This window comes from Ciona robusta, chromosome 11, assembly GCF_009617815.1.
Source record: "Ciona robusta chromosome 11, ASM961781v2".
Lineage (NCBI taxonomy): Eukaryota > Metazoa > Chordata > Ascidiacea > Phlebobranchia > Cionidae > Ciona > Ciona robusta.
In genome coordinates this window covers 2,396,055-2,419,018 of record NC_143245.1, presented here as the reverse complement: position 1 = coordinate 2,419,018, position 22,964 = coordinate 2,396,055, and the positions used below count along the sequence as shown (strand labels likewise).

Here is a 22,964-nt window from a genome sequence, read left to right as displayed (position 1 = left end):
TAAGATACGATCGTCTTACGTAATCCAAAGCGCCGAACACACACGAATAGGTGCAAACTTTGTTAGTTTAATATTTATGGATTCACCGTCTACGACGCAACATATAATACGTGTATAGGTCCATAGTGTATAATAACTTAAAATAAGGTATATTTAAAAGAATAAAAAAGTTTGATTTTTTTGTTCAGATATAAATTTTAATATGTTAGTAAATACATTGCAAAAATGCGGCACCATGTTACATATATAGAGTATACGTCTGTATATACCGAGTAAGAGTCTGTATATATCGACTCTAAAGAACCCCTATATGCATTTAGATAAAAACATTTGGCATATAAGTAAATGTATACTGCGGTTGTTTTTTTCTAATTTCCCATCAAAATTCTTCCTTTTTCTACCGGAAGACATGTTCCAGTGATGCTCTTTGCAGCGGAGGATGTCAAGAAGATCACAACATCAGCAACCTCCTGGATGCTCAAAGATTCATTCTCGAGTGGGGTTTTACTCAAGAAATCTTTACAGAATGCTTCAAGTTCGTCGGGTTTCCAATTCGCTTTTACCATTTCTGTCACCACTAATCCAGGACTGTTAAAAAACTTCGTGTTAATTTACTTACATTTTAAAGTTTACGTTTGGCACATTTGTATCTGCTTTCTAAAATAGGCAAGTCCCATTGTATATGGTGGCATGGGGTAAAATAGAACGTTTTGTTCATATGTCTCGTTATATTTGGAAGGATAAACAAAGAGTGTTTAAATGAATTTTATAACCGTATTGCTCCGCGACTTTAAAAGAGCATTGGCAATTGTTAAAAACACAGTCGGGAAATTTAGGTTTTGGATGATAACAGTATCTCTTTCTGCCCCACAGTATTATATGTAGAGTAGGGTGGGGAAGATGGGACACCTTTTTGGTCTATTTTCTCGTCCTATTTGGTAGTAAACTCAAATAACTATAAAACCTTATTCTTACGACTCCCGTTACTTGTTTAAGATACGGTCAGGATATTTGGATATGTGCTAAAGGTGTCTCATCTTTCCCCACCCTACTATATTATTTTCTTTACCAAATATACTCCCCATGATAGAACAAGTAAAATAGTTTGTGTAGTGTACTAGAAACTTTTATATCAAAGAAGAAAAAAAATTAAGAAAAAGTTATTTTGGGCTCAATGAAAATGTTTCAAGTTAAAATACCCTACCAAACTTATAGAGCAATCACCACTGTTGCAAGTAAGTTTGGGCGACGCCGTGGCTGCCAAACCAAGTGCCCTTTTTGAAGAAACTTCATATGCCTAATCAAAACTTTAGAACTTACTTTACGTTGTTGACACGAATCCCATATTTACCAAGTTCTGCAAATCACATAACAGTACTTGAGTTACAAATTCCTAAACATGCTTAAATGCTGACTTTTATACCTATAGCTGCACATTTAGTAAGATGGTCAAGTCCAACCTTCGTCATGCTGTAATGCACGGCGTCCGGTACAAACATATTCGTATAGCAGCTTGATAAGTTGATTACACAACCTGTAAATAAGTTAGAAATAAGCATAATGTTTCGGTAACATTTTTGCTGGTAATTAGCTAAAACTTTTTTCGCCAAAAATATGCAGTAGATATCAGTGAGACCTGAGGAACATTTTGGGGGGGAAATTGTCAAAAGCTAGACTTGTATAAAATTATCTGTAAAGTTTCACTTATTTGTAAATGCTGCGTGCAAGAAAATAGCAGGGTTGAGAAATTCCTCTTACCTTTCGTCTTTTTAAGATGTGGTAAACACAGTTGCATTAAATAATAAGGCGCCTTTAAGTTCACGGAAAACACCTCGTCGAATTGCTCGAGCGTTCCCTGTAAGTTTCAAATCAATATTTAGAACTTTAATGATGGTGCTACGAAACGTAACAGACATGTATCAAGTCCAGCCAATTGTATTATATGATATACAGTAGGGTGATGGGAGAAGACGAGACACCTTTTACCTCTATTTTCTCCCCCCGTTTAGTAGTAAACAAAGAACATTCAAAAAATTATAAAACTATATGCCCACGATTCCCATTGACCGTTAGTAATTGTTTAAAACACGATCAGGATATTTAGATATTATGTGCTAAAGGTGTCCCATCTCCCCCCATTTATATATTAGGGGGGAGAGAGATTGGACACATTTTCATTTTATTTTCTCGTCACTTTTGGTAGTAATAAAAAATATTCAAGGAATTATAAAACCGTATTCACACGACTCGCATGTAGAATATTACGTGCTAAGGTGTTTCATCTTCCCCCACCCTACTATTTTTCGCTTAAATGACATCGTCAATTCTTATGACTTAAATAGAGTAATAGACGATGCCATTTAGGCGAAATATACAATTAATAGCACCTGATTTTTTTGTCTGTTACGCTTTCGTGGCACCAGATCCTAAGTTTTTATACACAAGATTCGTTCAAATCGATAAGCACCAAATCAAGGTCAGATTGACGGGGCAGAACTTGTTTCATTTACCATGACTTTAATTTGGTTAAGCTTACGTTTTCTATACCACCCTTGCAACCGTATCCAGCATTGTTGATAAGAACATCAATCTGACCAAGTTTTGCGACCGTTTCATCCACCATTCGTTCCATGTCTTTAACGTTTTTCACATCTGCTACGACTTGAATAGTCTACGTAAAAGTTAACAAGTTTTGTAATAAGTTTACGCTAAAACAGTCTTTCGATTTATCTTTATTTGGAACACATGGCCTTTACCGACATTGGAGATAAACATTTTTTTTATATCTGTGACAAGGGCGGGAAAGAACGGAACAGCTTGAACACATATTATCCAAATATTCTGATCGTCTTTTAAACAATTAACAATGGTTTATCGGAGTCGTAACCAAACGGTTTTATAATTCTTTGAACGTTTTTTGTTTAGTACCAAATGGAACAAGGAAATCGAATGAAAATGTGTCCCGTCTTCCCCACCCCACTAATACAGTTTATTTATATGTACAGTCGGTTAAAAATATTTTAACTGTCATAGTGTTTTTGTATTTATTTTGAGCCATATACTATTTATATATGTAAAGTTAAAATTACTGCAACTATAATTACTTAATTTTTTGTTGTGTGTTTGTTTTTCCCTTTTGTGGCGTTTTGAAATTATTTTTACGTATTTCGGTCACTTTGAAATAAAATGAAAGTGGGTTAATTACTCTCACTGATAGACCACTAAACCTTCAATTGAAAACGGTTTTGCCACTTTACTATATCTTTGATTTTAATACGTTATATTAACCGATTTACCAAGGTAGAATCCTAGTTCTTCAAATTTACTTTAAAATATTTCTTTCGACCGTGATTACATTTGCTGCGCCTTCAGAAACACATTTCTCTGCAACTTTTTTTAAGTTTTCTACATTTCGTCCGCAAAGTGATAAAGATGCTCCTTGTCTAGCAAATGCATAAGCTAGTCCTTCACCAATTCCAGTGGAAGCCCCTTTCAAAATAACATTGAGTTATCCTATTATGTAATTTTGTAATCAAAAGTAAATGTAACATACCAGTTATTAGAACAACTTTGTTTTTCATTTCTTCCATTGAAAAATTGTAGTTTCACAGAAATATAATTATTAAAACAATTGCTGACCCTATACCACTACAAGTCGAAAGTATGATACATTTACTTAAAACAGCCATTGTTTGCTCTGCTGGTTATAAAGAGCTGTTAAAGCTCTCAAATACCTTATGTTTGGCCGACGCTGTGGTCTTGTGGTTGCTTGTATAGTCTACTCGGTTGAACGAACATGTCAAAATATATCCACGTTAATATTCTGTTAATGGTTGATGGTTGAATGTCCCATTTACGCTAAGTATATTAAAAAATACGTCACAGTGACGTAAACTATACATTATTAATGTTTGGGATACACACATATATAGTTGGATGGAGAAAGATGGGATGTCTATAGCACCTATATATCTTAATATATTGATATTTTAACAATTAACAATAAAGGTCTAAACAATTAACAATAACGGTCTATGGGAGTCACGAGGATAAGGTTTTACAATTCTTTAAATGTTCTTTGATAACTATCAAATTGGACTAGAAAATGGAATAAAATGGTGTCCCATCTTTCCCCACTCGACTATATCATTGCCTCAAATTTTCGGTAAATCTTGTTCGAAGTTTTGACACGTCTAAAGTGTAAAGGACAAAAGACACATGCGTTTATAAAAACGATTATCAACGCATAAAATTACCCCGATTATCACTGGAAAGGTACCACATGAAGAAACAGAACTACCATATTTATGACACTAGCACACTGATCGGTCTGAAATTTTAAAGTCGTGTTTAAATCTTCAAAAAAGACTTAAAAAACACAGAAAAAAAATAAAAAAATAATGAGCTAAAAAAAACGATATAAAAAAGACAAAACGTGTGCAAAACATAAACATACGAACAAACCATAGATTCTTTCGTTTGGGCTGGTTGAAAGGTAGGGATTAGTAGTTATCAGATAACGAAGGAGAGGATGCTTTATTTGCACCGTGTTCAAACTTACATACTTTAACACGCCACTTCGTGGAGCTATAGAGTAATACGTATTTCAGCATGACACTTTAAATCTGGTGATATCTATGTAATTTACTTTATTGAATGCTATCACTATGTATATCTAGCAAACGATCAACATGTATAAATTTTGTTTCCTATATTTTATGAATCACTGCATTAAAATCAGTCCCCCCTCCCCGTGTTTTTTTAAGTGTTTCCTTTACAGCAAGAATATAGATTTGCTGGAACACATACATGTAGTCTGCAGATGGGCATTTTGAAGCAGTCCAAACACTTTCTTTATCAGTTCAACAATTGTATCTGCAGACCAGAATTCAATGCATAAGTTCTGAGATTTTTACTTGTGCAGTCCTTACTGTGCTGTCTGTAAATGAATCAGCAAATATGTTGGTCAGAAAACTTTTGTTTAGGCATTGTATGTATGCTATTCTATGATTAATATTTCCAATCTGGCTATAGATATAATTTCTTTGCGCAAACGGTCAGTCAAATTCGCTAAACTAGTAAAAACGTGTCACTGTACACTACTATAATATTTTATCCTTTTTGGTATATATATAAACATATAAAAGTGTTTATAAACGGACTCTGCCTTGCACTGTTATACTGCATAGTTTGACCTAACTGTCAGGCGAAGTGTAACCGTGCACTCATGCGCGAATAGTGGTTACAAGGTCTCGTTCGCGTACCATCACTTCAGTATATTATATGCTTGCACCGTGCAAGAGTTTACAAGCCTTAGCACGTGCCACTCTGGGGAGCTACAGAGGAATAAATATTTTATCAAAATAATTTAGAGGTGGCGATCTCTATATTATTTACTATGAATGCTCGTAGTCAATTATTTCCGAATAAAATTATCATCAGTTTTCTTACATGCTGTTCAGAACATCGGGAAGCGTGTAACTACAGTGCATATGTCGTTGCCTATTTATCGGCGGTGAATAAATGAATATAAGTTGCCTTATCTCGCGTGTTAGAAAACCACATTCTTTATAACACGGAGGTTCTGTATTATATACATCTTGTACCAATAACTTACGATTAACCACGTATGTAATTTCCTTTTTTCTGTGTGGCTGACAATTTAAACAATCCATTAGTGTTGAAACAGCTGTCAAGTGTCTTACGCAAGAACACCTATATGCCCACAATGGTAGCAGAGACAAGTCTTGTACCCATAACCTAAAGTCCTAGACTAGAGGTTAGAGGCATACGCACTGTCTCCCTTTTTTCAGTGTGCGTACTGCGGCAATCATTTCGAAACCTCTTGGCCATTATTTGGATTTCTGGTTTTAACTGAAACGTCATACATAATGTGGGGGAAGATGGGCCACCTTTTCATTTTATTTTCTCGTTATTCTATTTGGTAGTAAACAAAGATCAAATATTTATAAAACCGTATATCCTCACAACTTCCATATAGACCGTTTTTATTAGTTTAAAATACGACCAGGATATTTAGATATTATTTTGTTCTACTATATAAAACATGACCCATTATTTGTATGAAGGAAAGTAGTTATGCGACAAAAAAATAACCCGCACAGCACAAAACATCTATATATATACTGTATATGTAAAACTCGCATTCGTTTTTGCTTAAATTTATAACTTTCAACGGTTATAGTCTTTAATAACAGGTGATGCTATATGGGTGAGTTCCTACGGCGAGGCACGACATAGGGTTTAGACCGGCGTTGGCCTATTGCCCCAGGCATCAGGGGAAGCTAAAAACGATTATTTAAGAGCAAATCATTTTGGTAACTTGTGAAATAACTTAAAACTTTAAACATGTTATAAAAACATTTTGACCTATATATACATTTCTAAAGAAATAAAATGTTCAGACATTAACGTTTTCTTAAAGAATCAACTAAAATGATATTCACAAGAATATTGCATTTATATAACACGTTCGTATTTTCTGCTTTATTTGGAAGGTGGCATATTTAATGTTCGTTCACGGAGTTAAAGGTTGGAATAGAATGATAAGCCGTCCAAACGAGACAAGGCGTTGCGACGATATTTGTTTGCTCCGACCCGTCGGCTTATCCGACCGACCAGCAGGTAAAACGTTAATCATTAAATCGAATGTTTGCTAATGGTTTTGGCGCAATCGAGTTAAACAATTAAGCTAAATTGTTCATTAACGATCAACAGTTCGCCCTTCCTACAAAATAACGTTTTGAAATAATTTATAATCGAGTACGCATTTACTAATTTAGCCCCGTTTTTAATCTTAACTTATGCGCATAAAAACCTATTGTCACTCTGCATCGTCGCTTTATAGTTTCCGCTCAAACAGCGAGCGGTGTACAGAGCAGGGTTGGACCGAGGAGCCACGTCAGAGAGGCAGATCAAATATTTGCTGCTGGATTAATCATCAAACAAGTCAGACTTCCCGCCACCAGCCCAACGAAACACGAAACGTTTAATTGCTTTTTCAAGCTCGCGCGCTTTCGTAACTGACAAAATATAAGCAAGTACTTATAAACGACAAAGTTTACATTTGCGATTTCGCGAAAAGTAACTATTTTCCTCAAATTTGCTCTTTGTAATTATCACACTCAAAACAAAACAAAAGTAAAAAACGAAAATACGAAAAAGCAAGACTATAAGCATATGCTTTGCTGGGCTGTAGTTCTATAGAACATCATTTAAATCTCCAACCCCACGATCTACCACATCAACGTTCCATGATTGATAGCAGATTGAACAATAGGATTGAACCCCAGACCCAGGTGCGTCCCTTACAAAATCGATTTGCGATGAAGCCGAGATATAGCTTGGGATCTCCTATTTAACATAATGCTGTTTTTGTACCAAAGGCAGATACCAATCTCAAGCTAAAACCATTTGGTGGATTTTGATTTCAAAAGCCTGGCTATTTGTCATGGAATATATGTTAGACTGGGAGAAAATATCAATGAAATTTAAGGCATCATTGAAAATAAACTAGCCTGAAAATGCCTGTTCTTCTAAAGGCGTTACTCCACGTGCACCGAGTCACTTAGATATACTCACAAATGTTATATTTTGTCTCTTTTAACAGGTTTGCCAACTATGCAATGTAAATTTACACATAGTCAATATAAGACCATATGGTCTAATTTAAATACGAGGAGATTTGTAGGTAAACTCTCTCTTATTTACAGTATATGGTTCATAACGTTGTATGCCTTTCGGCTTGTGTACAGATGAGCTGTGAACACAGCCCAAGTAAACCTACAGCATCCCGTACGATAAATAAGGAAGCAATTTGTAAATACAAGAAAGTTTGCGAATTCGCTCAAAATCAACATAGAGCTGACAGAAATTTTAACAACATATTTGCAGGAAAATATTGACAGGGACAACCCTGTTATGTGGTCATTCCACCGAAGTTCAACATGTAAACGGTGTTTACAGGCCACATACGACCTGGGAATGTTAGCTTTAAAAGGGCTACTATCAACAAGAGATACAATTACCACTGAATAAGTTCTATATTTGTAGGAACACCTGTAAACCAATAATAAAATATTTGGCAGCCAAATATGTACACATGGATTTTGCTTACACTATAGTATATAAATTTGTTTTAACTGTTTGAGCACACGATAAATTATCTGACTTTTGTGTCTTGTCAAAGATAACATCAATGTTTTTAAGTATTAAAATAGCAATTGTTGACTCGTTATTTTTACACAATAAACAGCGCATTTTCGCGCATGCAAAACACTTTAAGATAGAATACAATGTACACTACATTTTGTTGTTATTTTGTAACTATAAATTTCAGAATATTGCCATAAAATAAAATCTCCTTTAATTAATTAGTCGATATAGGAAATAAAAAGTAAACTTAAAAAGCCAAGTTTAGTATAGTGCTTGCTGTGTGTATTATTTTGTAAAATAGAAAATTTAGTCTGGTGAAACATAAATTGATTTTAAATTTAGGTTTTCGTCTTATACAGAGTGTAAGAGTCCATACGACGCTATGACACCTAGTTAAACATTAAAAGATTTGACGCGAGGGAACAGGTGGACGCACATACACCTTCATTAGCTGAATGAACACACCGTAGCTCGGGTGTTCCTGCGTGCCTACCACATATCGTTGTCGTGTTTGCTTAAAGATGCGGAGAAGTCGTGAGCTCGGTTATTCTGATTGGATCCTATCCCAGTAAGCAGCAGAATTAGTTGTGCTCTAGATTTTGGAAGAAATGTTTCCTAGTTCGAACAGTGACATGATACCGGCGCCGGCTCCGAGGTACCCAGTGTCATACCAACCAGCAGGATATGCTAGCACTACTCCAGGAATTTCAGGCGCGTATCCGAATCCTATTTCAACGTATACCAGCAACCCAGCTGGAGTTATAACGAGCCAGATACCTCCTGCTTTTGCGCCAACTCTACCCCACCCTTCGAGTGGTCAATTTCCCCAGCAGTTAAACTCGCATGTCGGAGTTTCATCGCCTTACCCAGCCATGACCCCAAACATGGGAATAAGTCCAAACATGGCGATAGTTCCGGGTTCAATGGGTAGGGCAAGCGACAAGGGAAATGCGTACAGGCGCACTTACACTCATGCTAAGCCACCGTATAGCTATATATCTCTGATAACAATGGCGCTGCAGTCTTGTCAGAATAAAATGATGACTCTTAGCGAGGTGTATCAGTGGATCATGGACCTTTTCCCTTTCTACCGAGCAAATCAACAGCGCTGGCAAAACTCAATACGTCATAGCTTGTCGTTCAACGACTGCTTCGTAAAGGTTCCACGATCGCCGGACAAACCCGGCAAAGGTTCCTATTGGAGTCTCCACCCCGACGCTGGAAATATGTTTGAAAATGGATGTTACTTGCGAAGACAGAAACGTTTCAAATGCGAAAAGAAGGCGGCACAGAAGGCTGCACAACAAGAAGCAAGAATAAAAGAAGAAAACAAAGACGACATGAAAGACGGAGATGAGCACATGGATCCAAGAAACGAACTTTCCCAATTAAACATGACCCTTGAACCTGACAAGTTGATTGACACGAAACCGATCGTTCGAATCAACACTTCTGTCACTCCTCTTTCATCGGTGCAGACGACTTTGCATACGCTTGAACCTGTGGAAAACAATGCAAACGGTGAAATGCAGCACTCATCAACAGAAATGACAACTGTTTTAACTGCTATACCATCCGCAATAGTTGCCCCATCAAACCCACCGACCATGTATGGCTACCCAGGACACCAAAGCTTTATGCCCCCGAGTATTCACTCAATGATGGCTCCAGGAGAAAGCAGTCACATGTCTGCTCACCCACAAATGCACACGATGACATCAATTAAAAGCGACGCCCAGTCCTTTTCCCACCACCCCTTCTCTATTAACAGTTTGATCGTCAACGACAACAAAGACATGAGATCCTACGAGGCGCTTCAGATGCAATACTACAACCCAATGCAACAAGGACCCGGTTTGATTCCACTACCACCTTCTACAATTCAACAGTACGGCACTCACTCAATGCACCCAGAGAATCTGCCACCTTCCACCACCCCCACAACAACTGTTGATCACAACGGCCTATCTGGTAAGTCGGAAGTCTTATTACAACTTCTTCACAACATTAATGTATCTATATAGCCTTAAAGAAGTAAATAACTTTTGCAGCTACATTTTTGAAATAGCTTATATATTGTGTGCTTTTGTACATAAGCAGTAAATAAGTGGCATAACGATTCCAAAACTCTCAGGTGAGCTCCATCCCCACGTTCTTCAAGTAGTGACACCCAGCGGCGTGTCTAATCACCACCAGCAACACTTGATGCCGATGAATCCGATGCGAATCGACATTGGCCTCGAACGACCAAGCCAGATAACAGAAACTTACTATACCGAGGACCAGATACATCAACAACAACAGCAACAGCAACAGCAACAACAACAACAGCAACAACAACAACAGCCACAACAAGTACAACAACCACAGCAACAAGTTCCACAACAACAGCAGACATCACAACAACAGCAAGCACCATGAGTGTCGGGTGATTCTATTCTAAAAGTTATGAGATTTATTATTTGTTGCAAACCAAGTGGTATTCATGTACCAAAAGAATTTTTTTTGTATAACTTAGCTCAATGTAGATTTTGCTATACAGCGCCGTAATTCTCCGCTTATTTGTCATGTGACGTTTTAAACCTCTTTTTCTTTAGTTACTAAATCAAGCTGTGTTCCATGCTGTGTCATATAGAAACAATTGTCATACCGTTGTTTACTTTGAGTTTACGTACTGTATCCCTTGTTAAATTATTATAGACTTTCCACATTACAAAAATGCAGGTTTTATTTTATATTAGACACGAAACTTGGTGCTTGATTGAACTTAATACATGCGGTTTCATTTGTATCTTGTTGTATATAAACAATTTAAAAAACTAAATCGAATGGTTGCAATAATTTTAACAAGTAAATCGCTTTTACTTCTTTTAGTGCTGGTTGTAAAGTTATAGTGTACATATTGCTCTGTAAGTTGCTGCATTTTGTTTCAAATAAAATGCGGTTTGCTATGCTGGGTTGTAGTTTATGTAGACATATATAAACAAGTATTTATATAATATATAAGTACTGTGGGGTAAGATTTGACACCTTTACTTCATAATATCCAAATATCCTGATCACGATTTGAACATTTAACAACGGTCTATGGGAGTAGTGAGAATACGGTTTTATAATTTTTTGAATGTTTTGTGTTTACTGTCATTGGTACGAGAAACTGAATAAAAATGTATCCAATTTTTCTCCACTATACAAATATGTATAGGCGGCGCACAAATTGTTTGTCATGAAGTAAATAAAGGCACGTATTTTAAGACTACATGATGAAATTTAAAACCTAAATTATTCACCGCAAAATATAGCCTACACAGCAAAAAGTGAGTCGCAGTTTCCTAAATAAAGTTTGGAAATATTCGCATTGTCGTCAAAGTTTTGTTCTGTTTCAAACCTAAGTTTAGCAAAGTTGTACAAATTAAAAGTTGTTAGATTGCCTTAGAGTTTGTGCGCTGTGGGTTTTCCATTATAAATTAAAACAGTTTTACAAAAGTAATGAATGATAGCTAGTTCAAGTTATTATAAGTTTAATTTATCGGGCATTACACGATCGAATACACACTTAGCGGTCCAAATACCTGGAGAAAACACGGTCAAATTAAGTTCTAAATGTTTTAATTTACTCACTATAAACCAGGTGTGTAAAATGACACATTCTATTTTCTCATGTTATTTGGTAGTAAACAACGATTTTTTCAGAATATATATAACCATGATGTCACGACTCTAAAAGAGTTAATTATTTAAAACACATTCAGGAAATATGAGATATTATGTGTTAACGATGTTCATCTTATACCCCACAGTACTATACTACGTGACTTGAGAGTTTCAGTTCAGTTTAAGACCAACGTAATTTTCGGGAAATCTGTCTAGATTGTGCAGACTATTACTTCCTATCTAAACGTGATAATTTGCATGTGGGATCATAAACTCACGTATAAAGTCGATGTTCTTGTGCTGAAGTTTTCATTATTTTTAACTGACGGTTTGAACAGCATCACTATGAAGTTTGCAGCAGTTTTTTTCGTCGTTGTTATTTTGGCGAGTCTTGGAACCGTCGCAAAATCGGATTCGTTTAATCGGATTAAGTAGGTAACTTTAGTTTTATTCGTTAGTCCTAAATTTTTATGCTAATGTTACATATATATCAAAACTAACTAAACTTTTACTGCCATCATTTCTGTGTTACAGTTTCTCGTCAGAGATAGTTCCGAGTAAAATATTAAAGCGAGATTCCAGAATGCATGTTTGCATTGCTTGCCCCAATGGGTTTAGCAATTATAAAGTGGGGTAGAAAAAGATGATTTTTTCGTCTCATTTGGTAGTAAACAAAGAACGATTACAGAATTATAAAACCGTATCCTCACGATTTCCATTACCGTTGTAAAATCTATAAACAAAAATGTTGATTCGAAATAAAGATAATTTCTGATTCCTCTCCGTTTTAGGACGTTTATTGATGACCTCTTGCAATTGAAAAATCAAATGCTACAAGGTAAGAAAGAATGGTATAGTAGGGTGGAGGAAAATGAAACACTTTTTCATACTATTTTCTCGCCCCATTTGGTAGTAAACAAAGAACATTCAAAGAATTATAAAACCATATCCTCACGACTCCCATAGACCGTTGTTAAGGGTTAAAAACACGATCCAGATATTTGAAAATTATGAGCTAAAAAGGTGTCCCATCTTCCCCCACCCTACTATATAACGTTATCATAGATTGGCGTAAGATGTTTTTATTCTCTTTTATCGTCCCAATTTGGTACTACACACTAAAAAAGCGTGTTAATTGTTAAAACACGATTAGGAAATACAGGATAATATGTGCCAACGTATCCTATTTTATCCTAAAATACCATACAAAATGATTTATAATTTTAATCTAATACTACCATATTTTTCATATGTAAGACGAAACCTCACTAATATAATACAAATATATTTTCATGCCTGATAATAGTACGCAAAAATCGCCTGCCAAATCATAATTGTTCCCTTTTTTCAGATGTAGTCGGAGGTTCTAACACTTGGTCTAATAAAGGCCCAGAAGGTAAATGTTATTGGAATAGAAAACAAATAGATAATGCGTCGAGTGATCGTATAAATATGACGCGATTAATTTTGTGTCCCAATATAAACGTATAGTTGGATGGGGTAAGATGAGACAGGAATTCATTCTCTTTCTGGACCCATTTGGTGGTAAACAAAGAATATTTGCAGAATTTTTTAACCGTATTCTCCTCACTCTCACAGACCGTTGTTTATTTTTTAAAATACTATCAGGATTTTCGGATAATATGTGCTAAAGGTGGCCATCTTCCCCCACAAAACTATATTACTGGAAACAATAATTTTTAACTGTGAAATTTTATTTATTTTTTTAACAGGCGATGAAATGAAGCAATAAAAGTGTTCAAAATAAAAGATAATTTGCTCATTGTGTTATTAATTTTTCTTAAATAGTCACATATAGTCAGTCAACAAAAGGACTATCATGATAGAAATAAGGTTTAAAGTCATAGGGAATCGTCAATATAATTGCTATTATACGAAAACAAGTGCTGATGTATACCGACTGTCAATCAAATACAAAAACGAATAGATTGTGTCGCTGTTGAATTTATTTAAATAAAAAATCTTTATTACCAAATGAGATAGAAAAGAAGGCTGTCCCGATTTACCCCACCCTTAATATTCTCATTGGGGTTATTATGAAACGTATAAATCTTTTTAACCCTGTTAAACAAGCTGTAAATTGAAGTACTTTAACCTAACAAAGACTTCTTTCTTTTTGATTTATCAACAGCGCATCGTGTCGACTGGAATTACAACTTTAAACCACCTTTTTCTTAAGAAATATGTAGCGTTCTAATGCTTGTAATAAATACCGTAGGTCATAGGTTAAAACAACCATACCCACTTGGTGTCTTGCTTTGGTTTACTCTGTGGTATGACCTGAAAAACATTTTGCCTTTGGCTGCCACAGTTATGCAAATACATTGTCGTGTTTATAATGTAACAGTACAGCGGGCGTATCTAACACAAAATATTATTTTCTAGGTTGATGCGGCCACCAATATGCCCTTTAGCAAGTTATTCGAGATAAACGTGTGGTAATGATTAGGCAACACTAGAGAGTTGTCTAAATTATTAGCTATATACATAAAAAAGGAAAAAGCCAAACAAATATTTACCCACAAAGTAACATGTTGCGCGATAACAACTGTCGTTTTCCGGCCACGTGAGGATAAAGTAAGTTACATTCATTTATTCAGGCTTAAAATAAAAAAAATGTATCCTTGGGCAAGACACGTAATTGCTCCAACTTAGTGGTCGTGCAAATTGCTAGCCATGTACAGAAAAAAACATTCACGCGCAAAGTTACATACGTATATAGTAACTCGTAAGATACAGAAAGTGTATGAAATATAGAACCCATTTTTTAACCACCATAGTCGTTCTGCCGGGAAATAAAAAGGTGAAATTCATTCTACTCGAATTTTATTTGTTCATGAATACTTCACATATAACAAATAAGTCGGCACAATGAAAGGCGTGTACTATAATTTTATAAACGCTGTAATACATTTCAAAATAAATACATTGTTAGTACGTGATGCAGGTTTATTAGGCGATGCTGAATCAGCTACAGAACTACGAAGCTTTGCAGTGACACCAACGGTTTTAACTATGTGGCCTATTTTCCCAGTTGACCTAAAAACAGCAAAATTGTTGCACGTCAGATTTTACTAAAACGTAGATAAATTATATATATAGCAGGGTGGGGAAGGTGGGACACCTTTAACACACCCTATCCAAACGAGCTTAAGGTGGTTTAAACAAATAACAATGGTATATCGGATTATGAGGATTAAGTTTTATAATAAATGCTCTTTGTTTTCCACTAAACGTACAAGAAAATAGAATGAAAGGGCGTTCCATCTTCCCCCACCTACCATAAGTTCCATCAGTTGCAAGGTTTTTTAAACTTAGATTTTGCACAAATATGTCATTATATTTAAAACAAATGTATTTTGTTACTTCTGCTACCAGGCTTAATGTAAAATAGTATTTTATCAACTGATCTGGTATATAAAACGTTAATGTTTTTCCACGTTTTGTCTATTATTCGTTAAGACATTATTAGAGTTTGGTAACCGTAGTACTATTAATGGGGAATAAAATTAGTAAACAAAGAACATTTATGGAATTATACAACCATAGCAGCGCGGATCTAAAAGCGTTGTTAATAGTTAAAAACTTGGTTAGGAAATATGGGGTTTTGATGGTAACGTTATCCCGTCTTACCCCATGGTAATATGAGTTGCATTTATTTAATTAAAAACATTACTTACCATTACCTCTGACACATTGCCTACCGCATGAGGTAGCACAGCATAAATATCCAATGGCACACATAGAGTCACGGTCACAGTTATTTGCAGTTGGACATTCAGATTTTCTCACATTTGATATAGCCGGACACGACAGTGCTTGAAAAAAGTCACAATGTTAAAACCATGTATTTGTTTCTATTCTTTGTCAAAGTTGGTTAAGAATTGAAGATTAGGGAATTCAAAATAAAATGTTGCCGAGGGCATACACTAACTAACTGATGTGGATTGTCTTAAAATAGACATAATTTGAAAAGAATTTCATGTTGTGCAAACTTATAAAATAAGAGTTTGAGAAAAAAAGAAAAACCTAATATTAAAGAAAGTCAGTTTGGGAGAAAAAAGTAAAACCAATGTTTAATAAATGATAATTTTACATAGGATTGGTGTTATTAGCTTGAAATGTAATAAAGAAACCACTTACTCTGTACACTGCAAATAACCGGACATGATGTGTCTGGTAATGCATGGCATGCTTGTACAACCAAGTCCCCTTCACAATCTATACACCCAGAATTAATAGAATAAATATAAGTTTATAAGTATATATTTTATGGTCAAAATTTAGTTATAACCTTAGGGGTGCCTGGGGCCATACGTGCCAAACCTCGAGCCACAGGCCTGTTGCAGAATTTACGATATTGTTTTAATCAGTAAACACAACCAATAAATTGCATTTGTTTAAAAGGTATGTTTCTCTTGAATTGTACCTGCCTCAAAGGTTTTTCACTATGTCAGGGGTGACACTTCACACCTATTTTTTAAACAGGAGTGACCATGTACACTGTACAGCATATTTGTTTCACTTACAAGGCTGAAACATGCTTCTTTCCATATTAAAAAAGCTTATACAATATAATTTAAAATTTTAGGCCAGATTTGACCCATTATCTTAAATACACTTAACTCAGTGAACTGTTATTACAACTGTGCTTACCACAAGGTATATATCCTGGCCGTGTAGCTATTAAAACATTAGGAGTGCAAGTTGGTTTGCTTGGAGCAGTTGTTGTTGTTGTTGCAGGTGTTGTTGTTGTTGTTGCGGGTGTTGTTGTTGTTGTTGTTCTTGTTGGATAGTGAAATACAGTTGAATGAGAGTTGAGTATTGGAGGTATGGTGACTTGAAAGGGTTGACCACGAGCACCGTTAGTTATGATGCGAATTCCTTGATTGATTGGACATTGGCTTTCAAAGCTTTGGGAAGAAACAGAAAAAAAACTTTTGTTATTAACTTAGCTTAAAAAAATTACAATAAAAACAAATTTCTAAAAAATAGAGGATAAAGCCAAAGATAAGAAACCTAAAATGAATGAAGATGGCTTATTTACCCCCACATGCCGGGGCAAAGAAAGTTGTTATAACATGGGTGTTATGCTCCATACACCTTGTGTGGGCTTACAAGTTACCATGTATATAACTCTATGGACAAGTGTTTTTTTTTGTATGACTGGCAACAACCAATCAGTAAGATTGGAGCAACTGCTGTTAATTGGCTTACCCAAGGACACATACTCCCACAATGGTAGCAGCGAAGAGCCTTGAACCCATTACCTCTAGGGCTCTAGGTGGGAGACAGGCGCGTTGACCACTCTGCCAAGGCTCAGTTGGTATAATACAGTGTATTCATACTTACGTATAACAGCGACCATCTTGACCAAGATGAGGAGTAAGGACTGGACATCCACACCCTGCTTCACAACCATTGGAACAACCAGTTAATGAACCGAGCAATCTCATCAAGTCAATTGATAAAGTGTTTGAAACACTTGTCTGTCTCCTACATTCCTGGTTACATGGTTTGCAAGTGAAGTATTGCTGGTTGAATGGACAACCTGAAAAGAATTGGTTGTTTTGGTTGGTTAGAAACAGTAAGCCTGGTATTAATGTAATATTGCAATGTAGAAACATACTTTTTCATAACTTATTTTTTTAAATCACTACAAATTTTAGTATTTTTTTCAGATTACAGCAAATTTTAGTAATTTTTTCAGATTACAACAAATTTTAGTTGACCAAGTTTTCTGCTTAAAGCACAAGGTGCCCAAATATCAAAGGCCCATGCATCTCTTTTTTCCCAATAGCATACCTATGCAGTGACTTAAAAAATAAAATATTAGGCAAATTAAATGCAATAATTTTGGGAACCAAATTCCAAAACTGAATAAATGAAAAAATAAGGCGAAAATCCACTGTGGGACAATGGGTTATTTTAATTAATAGACTGTCTAATTCATAAACTTTACATGCCTGTTTAAAAGTTGTATGTAACTTGGGGGGTGATTTTTTTATTACATTTCACACATTTTTTTGTAACCATTGAACTTTTAAAATAAAAGTCAATCAAAACAAAACTTATGTGACATACAAAAAAATACAGCAACATATTAAAAAAATGAAATTGACCAATAGAGTATACGTACTGACTCTTATATAACTAGGTAATATTACTTACTGGGGCATGGGACCTGGTTACAAAACCCAGTATCAGTAGTTTGTTGAGTGCATATTTGAAGATAATGTAACGCATATATCACGTTTGGGCTTAAAACCGAGCCAACTGGAGAGACAATGTTTCTGAAAATTTCAAAATAAGTAATTATTTTTTTAAAAATAAAATTCGAAATTTAGTAAGCCAGCCACTCAAGGTGGGATTTTTTAATGAATGAAATACAATGGCAACATGACCCTGGCTAGAGTTTGCCCATTACCCCAATACACAGAGCTTCAATCAGTAAAATATTTTGGAGCATGTGTACAATATAGCATTGCATGCCTTAACATTTAGTAAATTAAAGTAAACTAAAAAAACAAAAAGACAGCATTTTTTTATACCATAATTTTCATTGCTTTTAAAGTTGTTAGAATTGTTTATCTACACAAAAATAATGCACTAAAAATTGGAGTTTTCAGTTTCACAAAATTTTAGATTCTTTAATTTTACAACAAAACATAACTGCTAAACTTTTTAAAATGCAAAAAAAGGCATGGATAGATAGACACTAGTTTTATGAAATAAATCTAACTTATTGGTTGTAATGTTTACTGGATTATTGCAGGGCACAAAATTCCATGTTTGGGCTGTATATCCTACCACCCCAGGTTTGACGCCTATGAAACAAAAAACCTACCCAACACCAGAGTCAAGCACAGAATTCAAATTGTTCTTGATAAATTCAACATGGTTATAGCCGGGTGAGTTCGGTGCAAGGTTTGGTACGCACTGTCGAGATCTCTGTTTAAATCCCCCACCACATACACGAGTGCAATTGCCCCAAGCTCCCCATGGAGTGAGTTGAACTGTTGGTTAAACATGGATTAAAAACCTCATCTGTTTAAAATACGTAAACATTACATGGGTCTGCATTAGTGACTTTTTGATACAGACATGTCTTTGTCAACTTTTTGCATAAAAGCAAAAACTTTGAATTATCGCGATAAAAAAGATATTAGTTCAGAAATTGTGAACCAAAGGTAAAAATAGTTAATGCTTTCATAATATCATTTTTTGTTTTATGTGGGTAAGGTCCTACAGCGTGCGTCGACATGCCATGGGAGCTGTTTTGCCTAAACATCACTTCGTGACTCAACTATGTTCTGGGATTTAGAACATGGATAGTTGACCCAATACCCTGTTTTTTGAATAAAACCCCTTTGGAATTTTTTTTGATGTTCTTTTTTATATTAGGGAAGTACCAGACCCATATGTCTGAATTCAGTACAAGTTGGCAGAGGTTAACGAGCAAAACAAGATTAAAAAAACCTATGCATTAGTTAAAGTTTCATCCCTAGTTTATGATTTAAAACAAAGATAGCAATGACAGTGGAACAATTTTGCCCCTGGCTGAAAAACAACGCCCTATTTAACCTGTCATTCAAAATAACCACTAATTACACCAAGTTGACACTCGGGGAGCATTATGGTTTCAAATTGTCAGTTCCAATGCCACATTATTTTCTAGAAAGGGAAAGGTGATTCAATAATTTCAACAAGTTAATCCACATTATAGAAAGGTGGGGCTTAAATGATTTGTAAATACATGAATTACCATGTCATATTGGAGCTGTTATTTTATTATTAAACTTAAATATAGGTTTTCTATGTATGTATTGGTTTGGTCAAATCTATATATTATTAGTTTAGGAACATCTGTAACTCTAAAAATTTGACAGAAAAATTGGTTTAAAATGAAAGAAACGTGAAATTCAAAGCCCACATACCTATTCGAATTACTTTATTACATAACTTAAGTATTGTAATACTTAAGTTTTTATATGTTTAACATGTTTACCAAATTAGTGAAGAAATTTTTAAGATTTAAACTTTATTTACTAAAATTAAAAGTTGTGAGCTGTTTTGTAAAGTAGGCTAAACCAGTGTTACATTAAAAATATTCCCTACAATCGTACTGTGTAAGATTTTAAACTTAAAAATAAAAATGCAGGACCGGGTTTCTTAACTAATGGCCAGTTGACACAAAGGGGAAAAGAGGGTGACCACTATCAGCAGACCACAAGACCTTTATTGTTTTTTACAAACCAATTGCTACAAAGTAGTTTGTAAAACAACAGTCAAAATCATGTTAAAAAACAGTCATTATACCATGGATGTCCTGTTCCATACAGCTCATTATTGCAACTAACTTTTTCAGTATTTTTGGTCGGGGTATTAATTTTATTTCAGGAATAGCCTTGGTGACAATTTAGACAACCTATTAGTGGCCGCTGGGTTGGAGCAATTGCCGTTAAGTGTATTGCCCAAGGACACATACGCCTACAACGATAGAACAACAAGCCATTTGTAACCATGTATTGATAACAAGTAATCCATGATAAATATCATTAAGTTCCACTTACAGCACGGCCCATTATTGCAAGATCTTCTTCTTATTTCTTGGAAATTACATTGTTCTTGATCATCCGACTCCAAACATGTTCTTGTGCTATTCTGCCATCCACCTCCACAGTATTGACTGCATTCACCCCATACACTCCACTCAGATACAGCTAAAGAAAGAATAGCAACCTTTGATATGTATATATATATATATTATTAAATCAAGTTTAATATATATATATGTATGTATTAGTTTTATTGTTTAGATTTAAAAAAAAAGTAAAAAAAAATAATTTTGTGGAATAAATAGTTTTATAAGTTTGTATGTATATAATTTATTTTAAAAATATAAAGCTTTTTTGAAAATAAACTTTTGTAATAAAGTAATATAAATTAACTACTTACCACAGTCTCTTACATTACATGGTTGTGTTTGTGATTCTACAGTTTGACGAAGGTAATTTCTAAGCAATTGTTGTGTGGTCAAAGGCTCGCTCCTTTGCCAGCACATCGTCGTGTGATGCGACACACCCTGGTCATCCAAACATCTCCTACTTCTAGTTTTAAGCCCACCACCACAAACTTTGTCACATGTGGTATAATTGCTCCATGCAGTGTATGAGTAAGTGGTGTTATCTGAAAAATATTGTATATGTATTTTGTATATAAATGAATGGATGAAAGAATAAATGAAGTGTATATATATACATTATATGATGTATGGATACTACTAGTGTATTGTTGTCTATGAGTGTAACCTTGTTAGCAAAATTGACAGCCATACAAAAATATATTATAAACAAAAACATTAAAAAAGTGGTTTTTTTAAACTCAAAGGCAAGAACAGCATTATCACACTCTTCCGTGCAATATTTTGTTATAACTTTAAAGTGGTCCCTTTACCTAAAATAAGCAAATGATATGCCGTTGAACAGGACAGAGGAATAGGTTTAATAGGATAATTATGATTAGTGCATTAATTTTAGATCTTTACTGTTCACTGATAATAAAACATATCTAACGGATTTATATCATATCTTAAAAGTTATATGAATGCTATTATAATTATAATGCTACAGCCAACTTACAAATACAATTTATAGTCAACTTATAAATCAAATTAATAACTTACCTTGTGATCTTGCACCATTAGAGTTTGGTGGTGAATGAGGTGTTGGCCAAGCATTTGCTCGTAATCTCATAAACGATAAAACTTCTGACAATCCAAACGCATTGCCCGACACAGTGGCCGCAAACAAAAGAACAAGTGACAATTGAATGACGTGCATTTTGAAATAACTGCTTTTCCAACTGTGTCAAATACAAAGCAATTATCAATATTTGACTGTATATATATAAATATATAATGGTAAGCAATGAAACATGTTCCATCGTCTATAAAATGTCCTGTTTATACAAATATCGGGAAAAAAATACAAAAGTTTTGATAGTTAATATTGACCTGGTGTATTATGCTTTAATATTTGGATAAATATATATACATATATCCAAGTCTGCAGAGTACGGCAGTTCCTGACGAGATCTTGTGCGTACAAGACGATTACTTTTTTACATGTGGGCGTGCTATCATCAAAAATCGGCATGCAACGTACATTTCAAAACCACAATAGAGAATTCTACTTAATTCATCACGTTATTTTTTATTGTTTGATTAACTGGCATGCGTATGGCAAATTATTGTGTGCATACCCAAAAATTTGTAAAAAAAATCGCTTGTGCACCTGCCATATTCTGCAGACTAGTATGTGTAAAAAAACAGTTTTTAAAAAACTAAAAAAAAACACATGAATATAATCGGGATACTCATACATTTTCAATTTGCCAACACAGCAACAAAAACGGTACGTTCACCATAGGTTGTGAATTCACACACAATTTGAAAGAAAATTCACTCACCTGGTTAGAACAGCTAGTGCAGAGCTGAGATTGCAATAAAAATCAACACAACTTCGTGCGCTTTTTATAAGCTAGCCTTGTTTTTAACTTTTATGTCTGACACGGCCCAGGGCAACATGTTGTGACGTCAGCCTCAGGTGGAGCGGCCTTCCTTAACAGTTGCCTTAGGGCTGAAAACAAGCTAAGCTATTCCTGTGTCTGCTACCGTTTGCGTTTCCTCGTATGCGGAAGTGTTCGCATCATATTTATGATATGCCTATTTTTATTATTTATAATTTTCACATTCACAGGTATCTGCGAACTATGAAGCAACATTTTTTAGATTTACGATATCGAACAGCTCTGACAGCAGGCTCCTAACTGCGTGTACTTAACTGAATCCTTTACTTATTTAGAAAAAGTCCGTAGCCACGAACAGGATTCGTAAATCGGCAAAATCCGGTAAATATGGATAGAAACTTAATTATTCTTGCTTGTGAAAGGCATGAAATCAAAAAATATTTTGAAAACCACGTTTTTGTCCTTCCCGCCAAGTTATTTAACACTAGACTTCGCTGTAGAGCAGTTCGCATTTGGAAGGTGGTGTTTTAAAGAGGGGAGACATAACTATTTTTTCCCAGATAAAAAAGCAACAAAAAGACTGA

General features: G+C 34.9%; 4 protein-coding genes across 6 annotated transcripts; 2 read left to right on the top strand and 2 right to left on the bottom strand.

The window, feature by feature from the left end:
* Window positions 1-47: 47 nt before the first annotated feature.
* On the bottom strand, window positions 48-4,425 carry LOC149727805 (uncharacterized). Its single transcript, XM_089889163.1, has 7 exons — window positions 3,554-4,425; window positions 3,356-3,489; window positions 2,537-2,671; window positions 1,759-1,855; window positions 1,424-1,534; window positions 1,321-1,357; window positions 48-588 (listed from the first exon to the last, which is right to left on the bottom strand). The coding sequence occupies exons 1-7, from the start codon at window positions 3,588-3,590 to the stop codon at window positions 369-371; spliced, it is 771 nt and encodes a 256-aa protein (XP_089745289.1). The 5' UTR covers window positions 3,591-4,425; the 3' UTR covers window positions 48-368.
* Window positions 4,426-8,599: 4,174 nt separating this feature from the next.
* Window positions 8,600-11,494, top strand: LOC149727804 (uncharacterized). The gene is made up of 2 exons (XM_089889160.1): window positions 8,600-10,146; window positions 10,310-11,494. Exons 1-2 carry the CDS (start codon window positions 8,784-8,786, stop codon window positions 10,594-10,596), a joined length of 1,650 nt encoding a protein of 549 aa, XP_089745286.1. The 5' UTR covers window positions 8,600-8,783; the 3' UTR covers window positions 10,597-11,494.
* A 488-nt stretch (window positions 11,495-11,982) lies between these two features.
* On the top strand, window positions 11,983-13,973 carry LOC149727803 (uncharacterized). The gene is made up of 3 exons (XM_089887508.1): window positions 11,983-12,260; window positions 12,621-12,667; window positions 13,181-13,973. The coding sequence occupies exons 1-3, from the start codon at window positions 12,088-12,090 to the stop codon at window positions 13,318-13,320; spliced, it is 360 nt and encodes a 119-aa protein (XP_089743634.1). The 5' UTR covers window positions 11,983-12,087; the 3' UTR covers window positions 13,321-13,973.
* A 686-nt stretch (window positions 13,974-14,659) lies between these two features.
* On the bottom strand, window positions 14,660-22,521 carry LOC149727802 (uncharacterized). 3 transcript variants are annotated; one of them, XM_089887504.1, is made up of 11 exons: window positions 22,321-22,521; window positions 21,536-21,714; window positions 20,809-21,039; window positions 20,424-20,573; window positions 18,698-18,866; window positions 18,022-18,143; window positions 17,203-17,401; window positions 16,507-16,763; window positions 15,994-16,071; window positions 15,537-15,668; window positions 14,660-14,889 (listed from the first exon to the last, which is right to left on the bottom strand). In XM_089887504.1, the coding sequence occupies exons 2-11, from the start codon at window positions 21,690-21,692 to the stop codon at window positions 14,873-14,875; spliced, it is 1,512 nt and encodes a 503-aa protein (XP_089743630.1). In that variant the 5' UTR covers window positions 21,693-21,714; window positions 22,321-22,521; the 3' UTR covers window positions 14,660-14,872. The 3 variants fall into 3 exon arrangements, with proteins under 3 accessions (XP_089743630.1, XP_089743628.1, XP_089743631.1); XM_089887502.1 differs by having other exon boundaries at window positions 15,531-15,668; window positions 22,321-22,516; XM_089887505.1 differs by lacking the exon at window positions 14,660-14,889 and having other exon boundaries at window positions 15,523-15,668.
* Between the last annotated feature and the right edge of the window lie 443 nt (window positions 22,522-22,964).

Bases quoted from the DNA above. Each gene is read 5' to 3' on its own strand.
- LOC149727805 (XM_089889163.1), bottom strand. From the start codon at position 3,590: ATGGAAGAAATGAAAAACAAAGTTGTTCTAATAACTG. The intron at 3,490-3,553 runs GTATGTTACATT...TTATTTTGAAAG, and splicing joins CAAAGTTGTTCTAATAACTG to GGGCTTCCACTGGAATTGGT. The intron at 2,672-3,355 runs GTAATCACGGTC...ACTTTTACGTAG, and splicing joins TTTCTGAAGGCGCAGCAAAT to ACTATTCAAGTCGTAGCAGA.
- LOC149727804 (XM_089889160.1), top strand. From the start codon at position 8,784: ATGTTTCCTAGTTCGAACAGTGACATGATACCGGCGCCGGCTCCGAGG. The intron at 10,147-10,309 runs GTAAGTCGGAAG...CAAAACTCTCAG, and splicing joins TGATCACAACGGCCTATCTG to GTGAGCTCCATCCCCACGTT.
- LOC149727803 (XM_089887508.1), top strand. From the start codon at position 12,088: ATGTGGGATCATAAACTCACGTATAAAGTCGATGTTCTTGTGCTGAAG. The intron at 12,261-12,620 runs GTAGGTAACTTT...TCTCCGTTTTAG, and splicing joins GATTCGTTTAATCGGATTAA to GACGTTTATTGATGACCTCT. The intron at 12,668-13,180 runs GTAAGAAAGAAT...CCCTTTTTTCAG, and splicing joins GAAAAATCAAATGCTACAAG to ATGTAGTCGGAGGTTCTAAC.
- LOC149727802 (XM_089887502.1), bottom strand. From the start codon at position 21,692: ATGCACGTCATTCAATTGTCACTTGTTCTTTTGTTTGCGGCCACTGTG. The intron at 18,867-20,423 runs GTAAGTGGAACT...TTTAACCAACAG, and splicing joins TTGCAATAATGGGCCGTGCT to TTCAACTCACTCCATGGGGA. The intron at 18,144-18,697 runs GTAGGTTTTTTG...TGAAATTTTCAG, and splicing joins GTGCTTGACTCTGGTGTTGG to AAACATTGTCTCTCCAGTTG.